The sequence below is a fragment of the Anas acuta genome, chromosome 30, assembly GCF_963932015.1.
Source record: "Anas acuta chromosome 30, bAnaAcu1.1, whole genome shotgun sequence".
Lineage (NCBI taxonomy): Eukaryota > Metazoa > Chordata > Aves > Anseriformes > Anatidae > Anas > Anas acuta.
Window position 1 is genome coordinate 1,499,918 of NC_089008.1, and position 11,749 is coordinate 1,511,666.

The following is an 11,749-nucleotide window of genomic DNA, read 5'->3' on the forward strand; positions in this document are numbered from 1 at the left end:
CTCAGGTTCTCCCTCCAGATGCCAATGTGGATGAGATGGGCAGAGTGAGGGTGAGTTCAGCTCAAGCACAGCCTTCCACGCTGAGCGTGCATGGGATGGTTGCGAGATGGCAGGCTGTTGGAGAGCAAATGGAAGCCAAAAGTGCATCCGAATGCAGGAGCCTGGGAGCTTTGCGTGGCTGTGCTCTGGCTGAATCTCCCTCCTTCCATGCTCCCAGCATTTTCCCATGGTGGGCACTGCGAGAGTAAGGCCAGTCCTTGTTCTCCCTTGTGTTTTGCAGCTCTCTCAATTCAAAAGCTCTCAACAACCACTACATGCAGAAAGCTGAGCAAGTGAGAAGCGATGCAGCTGGTTCTCTGAGAGAGGCAGAGAGCACTGGGGAAAGGCCGGCCAATCTGTGAACTGTGAATAAAACCACCCCAAACAGGAAGGAGCTGGTGTAGTTCTTCTCGGCAAGGCCTGTCTGCAAGGCTTTTTGCATCCCTTCAGATCGACACCGCCAGCCCTTTGTGTCTCGGTGTCTGTCTGTCTGCTCCATCCCATTCCATGTGTGGCTGCATGAGACGGAGGTGCCATCAGGAACACAAAGTCAGAGATGTTTATTTGTCATCAAAGCAAAACCACATCTGCAGTGCACACACTATTGACACACACACGCGATGACATGCCTGCAGTGATATCTGTCCATCTAGGTCAAAAATGGGCATCTCCATGGATGGGTAGAATAACACCCCCATGGCATTATAATGCAACTTAGGTGTACACATCATCCACTGAGCACAGCGAGAGGTTTTCTTTTGTTGAGAAAAAATCAATACAGTCACAGTAAGATTTGGTATAGGTCATATATTTTAGAAGTATTAATGTCTTGTAGATGGAGGTGTGAGTCCTACATCTTCTTGGCTAGACACTCACAGCCCTTCCCTGAGAAAACAAACCCCTAAGAAGACCAAAGTGCACCCCCCAGCTCCACGTTATGGCTCCATGAGCCCTCTGCAGGAGGCCAAAGGCAGCTGTGGGCAAGGCTCCTGTGCCCTTGCCCTGTGGCAGCGGTATTCGGTCTGAGTGTGGGTCACCGTGGCATATGTCATGATGTTTCTCATTTGATGCATGGGACGAGGCTTTAGGGAGAAAAAAAAAACCTGTTACTTCAGCTGCTGACTGTGAGCCCTGCACAACGAGTGTGCACCAGGCTGCAGGAGTGCAGAAAGGAGCTGTGCACAGCTGTGCCATGACTCACCCTGTCCCGTCGAATATGGGCGATGGTGAAGTCTGTGGGGGCAAAAAAATATATACCATGAGCCCTTGCTGCCTGTTGGTGGAGGGCTGAAACTCACACTGACCTTGGGAATCAGCTGCCTGTGGTCAGCTCTCAAAGCCCGGCCACATTTCCTCTCCCATCACCCTGATCTGTGACACGCATTAAGCAGCAGAGGACCAGAGAAGCTGAGGTTTTGGTGTATTTCCAGCTTTCTGTGGAATCTCCTCTCTTTGCACAGCCAGCACACCTTGCGAGCTGCTCTGTGCAGGCGTGGGAAAACAAGGTGGTGCTGCAACATGAGCGAGGTGCAAGTAGGGTGGGGATATATCTATAGCCTGTTACCCAACCACAACATCCTCCCTTGCCTGCTGCTTGTGGTTTCAGAGCAAGCTCTAAAATGTTTTCCCCACCAGGGCAAGGAGCCACATCTTTCATTGCTGCGCAGTGCTTTTTGCTTCTCTGAGCAGAAATTCCTCTGACAGGAAACTGAAGAAAGGAAAAAAGCAGAGGCTGGCGCAGGGGAATTGCAGCCTGGGGCTGTCGCATCTGTGGAAGGACACCCCTAAGAAAATGGGCTTTGTCCCTGGGAGCACTGGGATGCTGCCATGTCCCTTGTGCAGCCAGCAGCCACGATCAGCATTCAAGGAAGAAGCGGGACATGAGGTGCTGGAGAGAAACCTGGCCTTGATGAACGGGCAGGGATTTTGTATGTCCCAGTGGGAAATGAAGGGGTGGGATTGCATGGGGGCTCGCACAGGATTCTCATGGGGAGAGGAGCATGTGGCTTCCCCTGAGGGAGGAGGTAGTACTCACACTGGATGTCACCATAGCTGGCGTCTTCCGTCTGCGGGCTGTCAACTTGTTGCTGCCTGGAGAGGAATGGAATGGTTCTGGGATGTGCATGTGCTGAGGAGGGGTCATGAAGCTTATGCCCTTTGGTGTTGCTTTCCTGCATTTGGCATTGAGATGGAGTGCAACCCACAATAAGCCCCATGCTTTCTGCCTTCTGCACAGGGAATTCCCCTGAACATGCAGCACCCCAGGGTCCCACCATGCCCCCCACTCCCTCCCACAAACCCCACAACCAGGAGCCCTTGGTGCTCACCTTGGGCATCTCCCTCTGCAGGCACCTGCAAGAAGAAGAGGGGCTGAGGTGCACAGGCCAAGGTGCTGCCCAGCCCTGGCTCCCATCTCGGGGCTCGGGGATGAAGGCTGAAGCTCCCCAGCTCCCTCAGCAGCCTCCCCAGCTGGGCTGCCCACAGCCATCACCCCCAGGCACCGTCTGCCCCAGCTGGGCACCCCCAGGATCCCCCCAATACCTTTCCCTCTGCACCAGTCCCGCAGCTGGACCCCCAACACCTCAGCCTTTTCCCCGCCTTCCCCCACTCCCTCACCTTTTCTGATGGCAAACCAGCTGCCTGCAGCCAGGAGGATGAGGATGAGAGGCACCACTGCAAGCACCATGGCTGTGGGGAGGGTGTGCGGGAGCCAGGCATGGGGAGCCGGGGGACAGAGGGTGTGAGGGCAGCGGGGTGTGGTGGAGAGGGGCAGGGAGCAGGACGTGCCCATGCAACCGGCATACCCTCATGCTTGTCCTCACCTGGGGAGCTCTGGATATCAGTGGTGGTCTCACCAGCACCTGTACCTTGGGGCAAAAGGGGTTTTTCTTAGTGGGATCAAGACCTGGCACACCGCCACACCCGAGTCCTTTTTCTTCCAGTTTGTTCTTGCTGAGCAGGCACCTTTCTGTGTCTCAAACCAGCACCACTGTGCTCTCCCTTCTGGAACCATCCCACACTGTTGCTGATGTACAGGCTATAGCCTGTCTCATGACAATCACACCGCTTCCCCTGCCATAGGGGAATGGTACAGGACAGATGTACAGGGCAGATCTTGGAACATCCCTGGCTCTACCCAGGGTCCATCAACATCCCCAGCTCTTGCTCTCTCTGCATGGGCACTGCACAGCCCCATGCCTCAACCGAGCTGCTGCTGCAGGGATGGGGACAGCCCTTGAGAGCAGCTTTCTCTCTGTAGGGGCTGCCTCTGAGGAGAGGGAACACTTCCGAGGGGGAACCACCCCAGAGCCATGCCCTGCCTGCTGCAGCACACAGCTCACAGCCTCAGCAGTTTTCCGAAAACCTTTTACCCTCACCACCCTGGGGACATGTCTCACCTGCCACAGAGAAGGTCCAGGGAGCACTGAGAGCAGAGTTCCTCACATAGTTTTTCTTGTTCTTCTGCTGGTACCCACACATGTACGTCCCAGCACTTCTGGAGGTGATGTTCAGGACCAGAGCGTAGATGAGCCTGCCCTGCTGGGCTTTCAGGCTGAACTCCTCCAGCCCATTCTTGCAGAAGACAACTTGTGTAGCAGGAAACTGCCAAACAATGACACAATTTTGGGTAGTTAGGGTCTGGCGACTGGAAGATGTCGCGCTGTATGGAAAGGTGGAGCCCTTCCCTTGATGGACAGTAGCGTGTGGTCTGTGATGTAAGCAAGCGGAACTGACGCTATGGGCCTCGGGTATATAAGTCCATGTGAGTCGACAATAAACGCCATTTGCCATCCACCACATTGGTGTCTGTGAGCCGATGGACCGAGCGGCCTGGGGTTGGTCGCCATGCCGTTCCTGAACCAGGTCGCCACTGCCCCCTGAAGGCAACACTCTGGTCAATGGCAAAACCAGCCTTCAGGAGAATTTAGATGATTTACGTCCCTTTCTCAAGAATTCCTCTGCTTTGCTGCCCCATGTGAGGAAGCCATCAATGCACTGCAGGTGCTCAGGAGCTTCACCTTGTTCTACAGCCATCTGCATTACTCCGTGGCAAATGGCAGGGCTGTGTTTGCACCCCTGGCACCGTCCATTGCAGGTGTACTGGACATCCCTGCAAGGGAAAACAATCTGAGGCCTGCACTCTGAAGCTGTATTGGGGATGCATGGCAAGGGTTTGGTAGCAGGGGTCTGCAGCGGTGGCCTTGTTGAGAAGCCCAGAAGCTGCCCCCTATTTGAAAAGGGCCAGTGTCAGACTGCTCCAAAGGGACCTGCTGCAGGCCAAAGACGAGCCAAAAAATTATGTTGATTGTACTTCCGTGAGAGCATATTTAACGAGGGAAGAAAACCTGCTGGACATCAACAGGTGGCAGAGGGAAGAATGAGAACCAGCCCTGCAGGCACCAAGGTCAGTGCAGCAGGAGCGCAGGAGGTGCTCCAGACATGCAGCACAAGTTCCCCTGCAGCCTGTGGAGAAGCCCCTGGTGGAGCAGGCTGTCCCTCTGCACCCATGGGTCCCACATGGAGCAGATCTCCACGCTGCAGCCCGTGGAGGAGCCCCTGGTTGAGCAGGTGACTGTGGCCCATGGAGAGGCCCCACAGGAGCAGGCCCCAGGCCGGAGCTGCAGCCCGTGGAGAGGAGCCCACACAGAACCAGGTGGTCTGGTGTCGTGTTAAGGGGTGTAGCTGATTAACCGTTATGGTTCCGGTTGGATTCATGGTACTGAACTATCCCAATCACAGATTCACCAATACCGCATTAACCATTAGGCGCCTGGTTGGATTCAGAGCACTGAACTACCATGGTCAGGGAATCACCAAAAACGTATAACCACCCTTACTCTAGTTGTGTTTAATGAGAACTATTGTAATAAATGACTGAGTCCCAAATAGGATTACAAAATGTACAAGTTATTAAATGGATAGAGGTAAGCAAACAGTGCTGGGTGCGCTGGTAGTCTCTGCTCCACCAAGACGCACATCAGTTACATCAGGCATCTAGTTTTTATGCTCCTAGGCTCCTACATATTCATTATTACTTCAAGAAAAGGCAGGGTTATTATAATTAGGTCCCGGAATCCGAACCCTCCTACTGGCGCATGCGTATTCGTCTCCAGTGGTCCCTCTGGGGGTCTCTTGTGCTGAAGGCTCATAGTCTTCCTCCCAGTTTTTTTTCTTGTCCTTCTCCTTTGTCCAACTTGGCCGGATGTCAGAGACTTGTGCAGCATCCCCTGCAAGCTTTGTCTTTTAGTCGTCCTTCAGCTTTCCCCTTCTCCTTAATCTCTTGGCCAGATAGCAGAGACTTGCATAGTGTCCCATGCAATAGTCATCATAGGTAGCAGTTATTCTGAAATCCCTTTCTTCTCTTAACCCCCATTGACACAAATTGCTGGAATATTCCTTTGCAAGATACAAGAACTATATGCATTAACCACTCTGTTTTTCTTAGACTTGGGTTATATAAGAGTATGAAAGACAGAAGGTCACATTTCATCATATCATGTGGCCCGAGGATTGTTCCATATTGACACAAATCAGATGAACACATTTCACACTATCATGGGTAGGAACAATGCATTCAAGTGTGATTTATTACAGCAACAGGTACACAGGTTCTTTGGATTGCCTGCCATAGTTACTGTCTGCAAAAGCAAGCTAGCATGTATAAAATACACAGGTGACATACATATAGGTGACACAGGTGCGCAGCCTGGAAATTAACGTGTTAAAAGACACAAAGACTCTATAGAGATTTCAAAGTTTCTGCAGAGACACACAGTATAACTAAGTGTTCAAATATCAGCCAAAGGCATCCCAATGGGGGAGAGGGTGGAAGAGAAGCTCAGCCCATCAACTGATCACAGGAGTCAGGAGGTCCTCAGGATGCTGTATTCCCTCGGGGTGGTATCTCCCCTGACAGTGGTATCTTCCCCAACATCCCCTCTCTCTTAGGCCAATTTATATTATTTTCTATCTTTTAGGTGGAGCTTGAGTGACTCTAGTCAAGCATATCTTAGTTATGATTGGTGAAAAAATATCACGTATCTGTTTAAAGTAAAAGGCTCCGAGAAACTCGGAGTGCATGCTCAGTGAGGGGTGGTCGCACATTGGAGGCAGGTAGCTTTTGGGTTGGAGGCGTGTTTTGGTGTTATAATGATATTACAATGAGGAAAAGTACACTAGGGTACAGCATTTGTCAAAACATGACGGGTCCTTGTCTCAGGGTCGCAAAAAGTGCAGCTTGTCGATCTCGGTGTGCACAAGAACAATCGAGTCCCTACATGTTCACAGAGCCTAGCCGCGGTGTCTCCACTCCACTCTATGCTCCGTACTGTCCCTTAGAACCTGCACACCAGGTTCCCCAAGTGTGATAGCATCTAAGGTTGGAAGCGTAGGGAACGCTTAGGTAATGCAGCTACACCCTACCCTGAAAACCTCTTCAGTGCTGTACATTTTCTTTAAAACATGAATGTTAGTTTTATTTTCCTAGTTACTTTAGGCAATTGCACCACATTAGCTGAAGGCTGCTAAATGGTAGTGTACTCCAGGGATCCAAATTACAGAATCACAGAATCCCAGAACTTCTAGGTTGGAAGAGACCTCAAGATCATTGAGTCCAACCTCTGACCTAACACTAACAAGTCCTCCACTATTATAAATGGCTCAGTCTTCAAGAAAGGATTATAATGAAAGATTACACAGGGTCCCCTGCAAGTTTTGTCTTCTAGCCGTCCTTCAGCTTCTTTCTTTCTTCTCCTTAATCTCCTGGCCACCTGGCCAGATATCAGGGGGTTGCATAGTGTCTCATTCAGAAGCCAGAACAGTTACTACTTGTTAGCAGTTGTTCTGGAACCCCCAGACATCAGAGACCTCAAAGAAAGAACATACAAATGCAAATAGCTCTCTATTGACACTTCACGTGTTGTTAAAACATTCCTCATAGGCCATTCACAGGGACACTACAGTCACATCTATAGCAGTGCTAAATCAACCACAAAGAAGACAAAAAGGCTGTAACTGTTAGGAACAAGAGTTACCCTCAGAAAGCTTGCAGCTGACACCACAGTGCGATTCGCTCACCAAGGAGGGCTGGAGGCTGTGTGAGAATGAGGGTGTAGCTCTGTCCACCTAACTCTGTATATTCCCTTTGAGGAAGAGTATCCTGGAGGCTTGTGCTGTGAAACATGCATGCATGGGCCTGAAGGAAGCTGTGGGACAAGTGCTTTGATGAGGGCATGGGAGGTGAAGGAATTTCCTTACAGGAAGGAGCATGAAACCCACGTCCCCTCCAGCTCTGCCTCCAAGCAGCTCTTGCTGAGTTTTAAACCCATTTTCCTATCCCATATTCTCTCCATGCAGTCCTGCATCCTCATGCCTCCCAGCTGAGCAGCTCCTCTCCTGCCTGAACCCATCTTATCCCAGAGTCCCCCACTGCACACCAAGGACCCAGATGTCAGCACTGGGAGCTGCACGGTGGGGACACCGTGGCTTCTTCCAGGTATTGGTGTGGGATGTCTAAAACCCCTTTGTGCAAGGCTGGGGATGGGCTGTGGGTGTGGGGGCCAGCCATGCTGAGACCCCATCCCCACCTGCCCCAAAGCTGGATGCCCCCATGCACAATGTCCCTGCTCAGGGCTGTCTCCTAGGGATGGCGCGTTGAGAGACAGAAGACCCAGCACAGGGATGGGTGGGCATGGGGTGCAGAGTGCCAGGCATGGTCACCCCCTGGACCTTTCCATGGCCTCAGCCATCCTCAGATCTCAGGCAGTTTTCCATGACACATCTGCCAGGGCAATGCCAGTAGGTAGGGGAACTCTTGGGTGGCAGGGCACAGAGAACAGGAGCTCCCTCGCAGGACACATGGCCCCATATGGCAGTCATAGAGCAGCTCTCCCAGCTCTGCTCACAGGCTTCCCTCTCAAATACAGAGCAGCAACATCAGCTGGTGCATTCTGAACAAATCCTTTATAACTCGCCTCTCACAGGACCAATACCCACCAAGGTGCCTTGAGAGGGGGCACTGTAATCACTTGGGGATGTGCCCATTGCGGCCAGCACCACCTTGGGCACAGGAAGGTGCTGGAGTGATGCAGGAGCTGCAGAGCATGGCTGCCTGGGGGTGCATCTGTGACTCCATCCCCTCGTGTTTTCCCTGTATGCAGAGATGGATCCTGTGATGTAGATGTGATTCTGTGAGCAGGCAGGGCAGCCATGTGGGTGCTGGGGTTGAACCCAGCTGGGAGGGTGCACGATCCAGTGGTAATCCTTGATGGGAGCAGAGAGCAGGCGCTGAGCCAAGGGAAGCAGAGCAGTGGCAGCACATCCCTTGGGCATGCTGTCACAGCTGCCTTGAACCCAACAGCAACGGGAGTCTAGCCACTTTGGGGGTCATGCTCTGAGCATGAGGGAGCCAACTGGGGACAGCATGGAGCTCAGGGGGACATCAGAGATCCATGGGGACAGGGACGTCTCCAGGCTGTCTGGCCTCACAGGCACCGTGGCTGCATCTCTCCAGGAGGAGGGTGATGATGGGGGCAGACAGCAGCAGGAGCAGGCTGAGGGCAGAGCGCAGGATCCAGACCTCCAGGGGCATGGCTGACCCTGGGAGACAGGAGGAACACAGTGTGGCCAAGGCAAGCCTTGGAGGACGGCTGTGCTGGGAAGGGCTGATGAGCAATGTCTCACCTCTGGAAGGGAGCTGGGCCTTGTGTGAGGGGCTGCTGCCTGTGAGAGACATGAACATGCTGTGAGTCCCTCGAACTCTTAGTTATGGGAAATCCCAGATGCTGAGCAGACCCTGATCTCTTGTATTGCTTCCTGGAGCAAATGGCCAAAATGAACAATCGAGCTTGAGTAAATTGATTTTCATAGGTTCATAAAGTTTAGAGGGAAAACTTGGAGCAGTAGTGGCACAGCCCGGGGTCCATCGACATCCCAAGCCAATGTGTTTTATGCATGGGCCCTGCAAAGTCCTAAGTCTGCAGCAGAGGTGTTCTGACCTGTGTCCATCCCTAACCATTTTTGGTTGGTTTGTTTTTCCAGGGAGACGTCCCTGGATCCCTGAGCACTCCAATATCACTCTTTTCGCAATATGGCTCCAGCCACAGTTTTAGTGCCAGAAATACTGTCCCCTTGCTCACATGTACGTTAAGGCTCAGCTCATGACAATTACTCTACTTGCCCTGCCATAGGCTCATCAATGTACAGGGCAGCCCTTGGAGCATCCCTGGCTCAACCCAGCATCCATCCACATCCCCAGCCCTTCTTCTCTGTGCATGGGCCCTGCACAGCCCCATGTCTGCAGCAGAGGTGGTGCTGCAGGGACAGGGGGACCTGGAGGTCCTAGGGGTGCAGGAGGGAATCACTCACCTGGGTGTACAGGAGGTGCTGGAGGGAATCACTCACCTGTGGGTGGTGGACTTGCTGGGGAACTCACCACATTCCCTGGCAGGACAAAAGGACAGGCTTAGTGTCTACAGTGCACATAGATCCTTCCCAGAATGAGCCTCAGCCCCATGGCCACATCCCCCCATCGACAGCCAGCACCATCCCCAAGAAAGACATAAAAGTGCTCACGGCTGTTGTGCCAACATGGGCTCCCATGGATGTGCTGTCTAAATTCCCTCATGAGTGGTTAAGTATATCTTGGCCAAGGTGTGCCTGCCGATTAAATATGGCACCACCACTCTCATCTTTCTGTGATTCTGGTCCAACCTTCTGCTGAGCAGGATCAGTAAGGACACACTGCACACGATGGCATCCAGGTGGGTTTGGAATATCTGCAGAGGAGACTCCACAGCGTCTCTGGGCAGCCTGTTCCAGTGCTCTGTCACCCTCCCAGTAAAGAAATGCCCCTCATATTCAGATGGAACTTTCTCTGCTTCAGTTTGGTCCCGTTGCCTCTTGCCATTTCCCTCGGCACAATCGAAAAGAGACCAACTCCATTTTCTCAAAAACCTACCCTCAGATATTTATAGACATGGATGAGGTCTCCCCTCAGTCTCCTCTTTTCCAGGCTAAACAGGCTCTGTTCTCTTGGCTCCAGTCCTCTGATCATCTTTGCAGCCCTCCTCTGGACTCTCTCCAGTAGTTCTATGCCCCTCTTGTACAGGGAATCCCAGAACTGGACACAAAATGCTTTGTGTTCCATGCAGGGAAGTGATTCCTTCCCAGGAGCTCACACCCAGAGAACAAATTCCCTCTCCCTTGCCATCACCACCCCACACACACCTCTCTTCAGTCACCCATCCCCAAGCTCAACCTCCCCTGGGGAGCTGCAGATGTCCTGGGTGGTCACGCCAGCACCTGCAACTTGGGGCACAGAGGGTTTTGTTTAGAGGGAGTGAGAGCTGGGGCACCCACACGCTTGTGCCCATGACCCTGCTGCTGGGTCCTTGCCCAGCTCATGACAGTCATCCCACTTGCCCTGCCATAGGCTCATAAATGCACAGCGCAGACCTTGGAGCATCCCTGGCTCATCCAGCATTCATCCACATCCCCAGCCCTTGCTCTCTGTACCTGGGCCCTGCACAGCCCCATGTCTGCAGCAGAGGTGGTGCTGCAGGGACACGGCAATCCATTGAGACCAGCTCTCTCTGTCTAGGGGCTGCCTTGGAGGAGAGGGAACACTCCCATGGGGGAACCACCACAGAGCCTGCTGCAGCACCCAGCTCCAGCCTCAGCACAGGCATGTGATGGCAAGTGCCTCTTTCCCTTAACACCCCTCCAGCCCTGGGCCGTGACTCACCAGGGACATCCAGGTTGCGGCCAGCACTGAGGGCAGAGCTCCTCATGTGTTTCATCTCATTCCAATCCTGGTACCCACATGTATATCTTCCTGCGCTTCTTGACGTGATGTTCAGGACCACGGAGTAGCTCAGCTGCCCTTGCTGGGCTTTCAGACTGTACAGCTCCTTCCCGTCCTTGCAGAAGATGATTCGTCTTACAGGTGACACCACAGGGAGAATACACTGGAGCAAAATTATTTTACCTGGCTGAGCAGAAGTTGAGTTCATTTGGAGAACAGGAGCTTGGTGATCCCCTGGAAGAGACACAGCAGTGAAGGGCTGCCATAGGGCAGAGCTCACAGTGGTTGGGCTTCCAAGTGCCCTGGGTCTGGGAGGGAAGGACTCACGAGTACCTGGGGAGCTGCAGATGTTCAGGGAGGTAATGCCACCTGTACCAAGGGGCAGAGAGGGATTTGGTGAGAGGAGCAGTGTCCAGGCTCATCCAGATTTCCCTACTCCCATATCCCCCTTGACCAAATCCTCACTGCTAAGCAGGCATCATCACATCTGTGTGTTCTCATGCTGTATCTCTTCAATAACCTCTTGAACAATGTCAATCCCAATCCCTTTTTTTGTGGATTTCTTGTTCCAGGTAAATCCCATATCTCCTTAAGTAACTCAGCAGTCCTAGAGCCTCAGAGCAACACTCCAGACAATTTATGGTGTTGGAAAAGTGTGCCCCTTGCTCAGATCTGTATCATACCTGGAGGAAGCCATCCCCATCCTGCTATCCCCAAACAAACTCTGCCCCACAGTGCTGCACCACTGCCACACATACGCTGTCCCCATCTTCCCCTGTGCCCACCACAAGCCTGTCCTGCCCCCAGCAGCAGCCCTCCAGCCCTCAGCCCCCACAACCAGCAATGCCCCAACTCACAGAGTGCCAGCAGCAGGATGGCAGGGCCAGAAGGAGACAGCCTTGCCCA

At 52.9% G+C, this 11,749-nt stretch overlaps 1 protein-coding gene and 1 long non-coding RNA gene across 3 annotated transcripts; both read right to left on the reverse strand.

Annotated features, from left to right (window-relative positions):
- Nucleotides 1-570: 570 nt before the first annotated feature.
- On the reverse strand, nucleotides 571-3,846 carry LOC137846081 (uncharacterized). Of its 2 annotated transcripts, none has more exons than XM_068663702.1 (6): nucleotides 3,438-3,846; nucleotides 2,862-2,900; nucleotides 2,367-2,391; nucleotides 2,075-2,130; nucleotides 1,241-1,272; nucleotides 571-1,121 (listed from the first exon to the last, which is right to left on the reverse strand). In XM_068663702.1, the coding sequence occupies exons 1-6, from the start codon at nucleotides 3,838-3,840 to the stop codon at nucleotides 975-977; spliced, it is 702 nt and encodes a 233-aa protein (XP_068519803.1). In that variant the 5' UTR covers nucleotides 3,841-3,846; the 3' UTR covers nucleotides 571-974. The 2 variants fall into 2 exon arrangements, with proteins under 2 accessions (XP_068519803.1, XP_068519802.1); XM_068663701.1 differs by having other exon boundaries at nucleotides 2,862-2,906.
- Nucleotides 3,847-4,872: 1,026 nt separating this feature from the next.
- Nucleotides 4,873-11,462, reverse strand: LOC137846103 (uncharacterized). The gene is made up of 2 exons (XR_011090381.1): nucleotides 10,784-11,462; nucleotides 4,873-10,347 (listed from the first exon to the last, which is right to left on the reverse strand). It is a non-coding gene; the product is annotated as an uncharacterized lncRNA (long non-coding RNA).
- Between the last annotated feature and the right edge of the window lie 287 nt (nucleotides 11,463-11,749).